This window comes from Primulina huaijiensis, chromosome 7 (assembly GCF_012295235.1).
Source record: "Primulina huaijiensis isolate GDHJ02 chromosome 7, ASM1229523v2, whole genome shotgun sequence".
Taxonomy (NCBI): Eukaryota; Viridiplantae; Streptophyta; class Magnoliopsida; order Lamiales; family Gesneriaceae; genus Primulina; species Primulina huaijiensis.
The window spans coordinates 18,229,383-18,237,236 of record NC_133312.1 but is presented as its reverse complement, the minus strand read 5'-3'; the positions used below and the strand labels follow the sequence as shown (position 1 = coordinate 18,237,236).

At 35.8% G+C, this 7,854-nt stretch overlaps 1 protein-coding gene across 4 annotated transcripts; it reads left to right on the top strand.

Moving 5' to 3' along the window:
- The first annotated feature begins 842 nt into the window (after positions 1 to 842).
- Positions 843 to 4,941, top strand: LOC140981070 (probable NADH kinase). 4 transcript variants are annotated; one of them, XM_073447317.1, is made up of 5 exons: positions 843 to 1,008; positions 1,424 to 1,609; positions 1,752 to 1,832; positions 4,266 to 4,417; positions 4,484 to 4,941. In XM_073447317.1, exons 1-5 carry the CDS (start codon positions 916 to 918, stop codon positions 4,860 to 4,862), a joined length of 891 nt encoding a protein of 296 aa, XP_073303418.1. In that variant the 5' UTR covers positions 843 to 915; the 3' UTR covers positions 4,863 to 4,941. The 4 variants fall into 4 exon arrangements, with proteins under 4 accessions (XP_073303418.1, XP_073303417.1, XP_073303416.1 ...); XM_073447316.1 differs by having other exon boundaries at positions 1,364 to 1,609; positions 4,526 to 4,941; XM_073447315.1 differs by having other exon boundaries at positions 1,364 to 1,609; positions 4,493 to 4,941.
- The last annotated feature ends 2,913 nt before the right edge of the window (positions 4,942 to 7,854 follow it).

Here is a 7,854-nt window from a genome sequence, read left to right as displayed (position 1 = left end):
CACTTGGTAAACTGATAAACTTTAGTCCCCTTCAGTTTAGTCTTGACTTAGTCCAGTCTAGTTAATTCAGATTAGCTTGTGGACTTGGTTATTTTAGTTTAGCATAGTTCATTTTTGCCTAATGTTTGTTTAACAACAAAATTTTAATTGATCCAACAATATATTTTTCAAAATGTTATCAAAGCACTGCAAGCTTGTATATTCATGTATATGGGATTTTCATAATTTCAAACACGATTTCGTGTGTTCTCAAATATTTTATCAAAACTTCTGTAATCGTTAGTTGACAATATCAAAATGCACATGTAAAGTGATATTTAGGGATATGTATTCGTTACTGAGATTTGCTAATTTTTTTTAAATAACATAATTTTGTGGAGTTGATAGATTTCTACTTATTTTTGTATAATCTGACTAATTCCTAAATATTTTCACATAATTAGTTTTATTTTACAAAACTTTTATTGACATTTGTAAAAAATTTAATAGAACCTATATATTTTATAATTTACTATTGCCATTTTTTTAATTTATTTGAATTAACAATTGAACATGAATAATTTTTATTGAGAAGGAAAAAATTAATTAGTCAGTGTATTTATTGATTTTTTTTAATAGAAATGAAAGTGAGTATGTAAGTTTGAGATATTTGTCAATTAAATGTTCATCCAAATGTCTATTTTGAATCAAAAAACTTTTTTTGCCATTTATAATTGTATCTTACGTATTAATTGTACTTAAAAAAATTTCATGTAGTCATTAGAAATCTATTGACATTTTGAATCTTTTAATATAATTTTCAAAAAACAATGATGAATATCACATAACTTATTAAAACTCACGCCGCCATGAACACACAGTACTCGGTTAACTGATATACATGAAAACGTTGATAATCTCGGCGGAGGAAAAAAAATGGTGCGGAAGCGATTGCTGTTGCTGTTGAAGCCATTCGACGTCTACCCGTCTCATGAACCCTCCGTCATCTCCTCTTCCAACAGCCTCAAGGTAACCTTACCTCAACACGAACTCGATCCATTTTTTTTTTTGGGAAAAAGTACGCATTTGGATGTTAAGTTTCACGCTGTGATTATCCAATGAATCAGTGTACTGATTCACTTGACTAGGTTTTGTAGGGAAGCCCGTGTAGTTTAAGTATGCCATCTGTTCGATAATATGACAGTAGTAGAGTAGAGTAGTTCGTCCAGTGTATTGGATTGAATTGTTATTTAATGGATCGGTGATGACATAGATTGAGTTAATTTTGGAAAGTTGGGTATGAAAAGTCACGATGTTGTGAATCACTTAATCCAAAAGTCAAATAGTCGGTGATTAATGTTTCTTTGCAAAAAAAATGTTGCAGGTATTTAGATATTTGAATGACAGGATGTTGGTTCATAAAAATGCAATTAACTTCTGCCAGAATATTTTGAAGAGAAAACCCGTAGACTGGAAAGTTGTTTTTCGAAACGATGTATCCCAGGCAATCAGTGATGTCGATCTGGTGATTACAGTTGGAGGTGATGGCACACTATTACAAGCAAGCCATTTCATGGATGATAGAATTCCAGTTCTAGGAGTGAATTCAGATCCCACTCGACCAGAAGAGGTTCAGTTCATTTCCATGCTCTTGGTTGGATTATTACATGTGAAGTTGTATTCATCTCCCTTTTTCGAATCCCGACACCAAAGAAATATGTTTTTTTAATACTTTGGTGCTGACATAAAGACTGAATTCTAATTCTTCTCAGCTGGAACAACTCAATGAAGAGTTTGATGCTACGAGGAGCACTGGTTATCTTTGTGCCTCCACTGCTAACAACTTTGAACAGGTGAAATTAATGTCAGCCATTTGTCTGTCTGTTGGAATGGATTTATTTAAACTTGTTTGGTTGCTTGGTTCTAGAATATGCGAAGTACTAAACTCTGGTTAGTTAATGTGTTTTCTTATAAGCAGGGATTTTGCCTGTAGTTTCTGTGAGCTGATACTCCTGATTTGTGGAGATTCCGTATGCAAAATAACCATTTTGCCCCTGAAAACCATAATTGATCATTTTATCCCTGGACCTAAAAATTTGGAACCGAAGCCAACCAAACTTATAAAAACACCTCAAAACATAAATATAACTATTTCCTAGACATAAACTCGAGTCCATGCATTAACTTCTATAATTCGTTAAAACTGGGAGATAAAACTTAGACCGGAGTCCCGGTTTTAACCCGAATCTTAACTATAGTTCGGAGACTCCTAACCAAACCCCGCATGACCTAATTAAACCAAGCACCAGCGCTGCGGCGCTTGAGCTGCCGCGGCGCTGCTGCCGCGGCGCCACCCCCTGCGACCAGAAACACCAAACCATCATCGAAGCCAAACTCTACCCCACGCTCAACCGGCCTGGACCTAACCTTGACTAGACCACTTAGGAACAAGATCAACCCATAAGCACCAGAGTGGACCGTCCTAACCCACGCCTACAGCCCCTGCACTTGAGATCACGCGAACACATCTAACCCGCGACCTAGCTTGCCACAAAGCATTTGATCCAACCCAAACCCTGCGACCAGCGGCTCATGTACCGTCCCAAGCCCCGACACGGACCCACCAGGGTCTGAACCACGGCCCAGACTGAGCCCATGCACGCTGCCCTCACCCCCTTCACCCGATCAAGCCGTCATATGCCCTAGAACAAGGAAACCCGATCGGCCACCTACAGGAACGGGATCTAGCTCAACTTTCCATCTAAATCCATGGTAAACATGCTGTAGATCACTCTTATCTCTCGAGCCATGGTAGCCCCTTACAAAACCTGATTAAAACGTGAGAATCATCCAAGAAAGTCCAACGTTTTCGCATAAAACCAAGCAAAACTAATGCATAACACTATATCTCTATTATATCCTGCAAATACAATTCAAATACATATTATGATGTGATCGATGAAAAAGAAGAGAATCGAGCGTGCCTTTGCGAATGTACCCTCGAATATCTCGACAACAACGCGTAGAACGGATACCGGAGGGACGGGGAGGACCTTGGCTGTGATTTTCTCACAAAAGCCGAACAAAATGGCTGCTAAACTCACGGAGAAGCTGCTGGACGAGGTGCTGGTGCGGCCGAAATAACGAGGTGAGGGATTAGGGTTTTGGGAATAGGGTTTTATAATAAAATGAGTGTATATTGAGCCTATACTTAAAATTAATGAGGTGTGATGGGTTTGGCTCAAAACTTATTAAAACAAGCCCATTAGGCCCAATAACACGTACGTAAAATATTTCGTTTTGGTACGTTTTCAAAAATATTACCCGAACCCTCAAAAAGTCCTTCGTTTTGCTAAAAATCGCCTACCGATTTAAAATATGGCTCAACGTGTACAAATATTACAAAGGGCTCATTTTTTTGAAAATTCCTGATAATTACATCATATATTAAATAATTAAAAATAATAATTTAATAAAAACATTTTTTCCTTAACTGTCTACGGTCTCCGTTCCTCGTTCGAGCGTGAAATACTTCTAAAAGCCCAAATAAATGCAATCTAGTAATTCATGAAATAAAACACATATTCATGTCATAAACATGCATTTAAAAAAATAATTAAATAAACATTTTAATAAAACTCTAGATTTGCATACAGTCAGGTTACATCGTTCGAATTTCTAGACCTTACAATATTAGACTTCTTGACAGTAACTATATTAGCCATGTTGTCAATAAATATGGAGGATGTTGGATGAATGACTGAAATGCTCAAGTCAATCTGTTTTGTTCAGTTTGCCTAATGTGTAAAATCAGCATTGATCATATCAACGAGAGATTAATCGTAACAGCAGCAGAAAATAATATCACAATTGGATATTTTTGAGCTTGCTCTAACTTCAGCCATGAGAAGCACTTATCAAGAGGAGAAAATGAGTAGGATGCAAACTTGACACGAATCAACTGACAATGATCTAAGTAATTTGAGTGTTGCTGAGGCTTGATTCAATTAGAAAACCGAAGATAAATGTAGCGATTCACAACTAATTTAGATGAAAAGATTGTTGTTGATGTTGAGATTCAAAGAATCATTTGAAAATACTCTCTTTTTGGTTCGTTCTTTCTTTTATCAGATGATTTATTTGCTGAATGCAACTCCATTAAATGTTCAAGTTACATACATAATCATTTGGAGGGAACAAAATTATATTTAGCCATCTTATACACCTCCTTGTTGAAGAACACTCCAAATCAAAGTTCATTCATGTCCTTGAACTTCTTTGTTCAGATACTTGATGAAATTCTAGAGAATCACTATGAACCTTCTGAATTAGCAAGGATGGCTATTAGCATCAACTCAAAGTTGATCCCAACTTCTGCTTTAAATGATGTTCTGCTCGCTCATCCATGTCCTGCAACAGTTTCTCGATTCTCGTTCAGGTACATTATCTACTTTTTGAACCTTCAAAGTTCAGAGTATGTGGTTATATGTTTGCAAAAATTTAGGTCCGGCAGGAACGAGAAGCCTTCTTCATTAGTACACTGCAGGTCTAGCGGTTTCAGAGTCTCTACAGCGGCTGGATCCACGGCTGCAATGATGTCGGCTGGTGGATCTGCAATGCCCATTTTGTCCAATGACCTCCAATACATAGTAAGAGAGCCCATTTCTCCGGTAGTACTTTCTCCAGTAGTACCATCGCGCTTGATGCACGGGCAAGTGAAGTTTGATGAGAGATTAGAAGTTACATGGTTTTGTAGAGAGGGGCTTGTTTATATCGATGGTTCTCACTTAGTTCATCCCATCGGACACGGAGATGTGATCAAACTGTCTTCCATGGCTCCAAGGTTGAAAGTCTATTTACCTCGCCATTTGTTGTCGCAGTAGTTAGATTTTAAAAGATTAGTCATTAGTCTACACCAAGTTAGATATACTGTGTGGGTGAGGCATATCCATGATTTTTTTTTTTTAAATCATGCATGCATGTTGTTGCATACGAGTGTGTCCGATGGTGGGAAAACTAGTATCTACCACTTCTCTCATATTTGTAGACCCCTTGTCATCAGTGCGTGTCCGATGTATTTTGGTTAAACCACCAAAATTTTGACACAATTCTGCAGAATTTATAAGAAAAACTAGACAAAATCAATTATCTTATTTTTCTCCTTCATAAATATTAAGTATTCGTGTTCAAGTTTACATATTCAATTTTCACGTGTGATTGTCAAATCAACAATTACTTTACTAGATAAGTAATAATCATTTTATATCAAAGTTCTTGTATTATCTGTTGTGAAAAAGTAAAAATTTACGGTAAAAAAGTAAAAATCTCAAACTCTCAAAATTATCACACTACACACTTTATAATATTTTTCTCTCAACTCAATTGTGATTTTCTTCACAAATGAGAGATCTATTTATAGAAAATTTTTACAAATAATCCAAAAATAAAATACATCATTACCTACATCATCACACACTAATTTTCAATATTCAACACCTAATTTTACCTAATTTTCAACATTCAACATTCACATTTTCAACACAAATATTTAACACATTTTTAAATAATTTTTCAACACTCCCCCTTGTGATGATGATCATAATGATTGTATACATTACGTGTTTTTATACTGCCTCGTTAAAAACCTTACTAGGAAAAACCCATTGGGATAAAAACCATAGTAAGGGAAAAAGAGTGCAGTCACGTAAACTCCCCCTCATGTTGACACGAACAATTCTTCACAAATTTCGTAGATTGCGCATCCCAATATTATATATGTGCTTTCTGAATATTGTCGTAGGAAGTGCCTTTGTGAAGAGATCTGATGAGTTTTCACTTGATTGAATGTGACGAACATCAATACATTTATTCTTCTCAAGCTCCTTGGTGAATGCGAAGAACTTAGGAGGAATATGTTTAGTTCTGTCGCTTTTTATGTATCCTTCTTTCATTTGAGCAACACATGCAGCATTATCTTCATATAGTATCACAGGCTTCTCGTCGAATGATAATCCGCATGAGATTTGGATATGTTGAGTCATTGATTTTAACCACACACATTCACGGCTTGCTTCATGTAGTGCAATAATCTCGGCATGATTTGATGAAGTTGTTACAAGTGTTTGTTTCTGTGAACGCCAAGAAATTGCAGTGCCTCCACGAGTAAATACATATCCAGTTTGAGAACGTGCTTTGTGTGGATCAGATAAGTATCCAGCATCGGCATAACCAATTATACTTGGATTAGCATCTTTTGAATACAAAAGTCCCAAGTCTGTCGTTCCTCGTAGATAACGGAATATATGTTTAATTCCGTTCCAATGTCTCTTTGTTGGATATGTGCTAAATCTTGCCAATAAATTTACGGCAAAAGATATATCAGGCCTTGTACAATTTGTAAGATACATAAGGGCACCGATAGCACTTAGATATGGTACTTCTGGACCAAGAATATCTTCATCATCTTCACATGGACGGAATGGATCCTTTTCTATGTTTAATGATCTAACAACCATTGGAGTACTTAAAGGATTTGATTTGTCCATATTAAAACGTTTAAGGATCTTTTCTGTATAATTTGTCTGGTGAACAAATATTCCACATTCTTTTTGTTCAATTTGTAAACCCAGACAATACTTGGTTTTTCCAAGATCCTTCATTTCAAATTCTTCTTTCAAGTATGACACAACTTCTTGAATTTCCTTATTTGTTCCAATGATGTTTAAATCATCAACATATACAGCAATAATTACGCATCCGGATGTTGTTTTCTTAATGAAAACACAAGGGCATATTGAATTATTTACATATCCCTTTTTCATCAAGTGATCACTTAGCCTATTATACCACATTCTGCCGGATTGCTTCAACCCATATAATGATCTTAGTAATTTCACAGAATAACATTCTCTGGGTTTTGAACTTTGTGCTTCAGGCATCTTAAATCCTTCAGGGATTTTCATATATATATTACTATCAAGTGATCCATATAAGTAGGCTGTAACAACATCCATAAGACGCATTTCTAAATTTTCAGATACTGCCAAGCTAATCAAATACCGAAACGTAATTGCATCCATCACAGGAGAATACGTTTCTTCATAATCAATTCCAGGCCTTTGAGAAAAACCTTGTGCAACAAGTCGAGCTTTATATCTTACTATTTCATTTTTCTCATTTCGCTTTCGAATAAAAACCCATTTGTATCCAACAGGTTTTACACCTTCAGGTGTAAGGACTATAGGTCCAAAAACATTACGTTTATTTAGCGAATCCAATTCAACCTGGATGGCATCTTTCCATTTTATCCAATCCTGCCGATTTTTACATTCACCAAAAGATTTTGGTTCATGATCTTCATTATCATTTATGATGTCGATTGCCACATTATAAGAAAATATATCATCAATTTCTTCTATATCTTTTCGGTTCCATATTTTTCCAGTATTAATATAATTGATAGAGATTTCATGATTCTCGTCAGTTTGTGGTTCTGACAAAACATTTTCATCATCATGTGTTTCTTCAGGAACATCATTCTCTATTTTGTGATCATTATGTGTTTCTTCAGGAACATCATTCTCTATTTTGTGATCATTGTGTTTCTCTATGAATTTTCTTTTTCGAGGATTTTTATCCTTGGAACCAACTGGCCTTCCACGCTTCAGGCGTTTAATGACATCATGACTATCTTCAATTTGTTTCTTCGGAATTTCAATTCGAGCAGGGGCATTTGCAGCATGTATATATGATTTAGTTACCCCTTTTGTGTCTGCAAATGCATCTGGTATTTGATTTGCTATTCTTTGCAAGTGCACAATTTGCTGTACATCTTTTTCACATTGTTTTGTTCTTGGATCCAGATGTAACAATGAT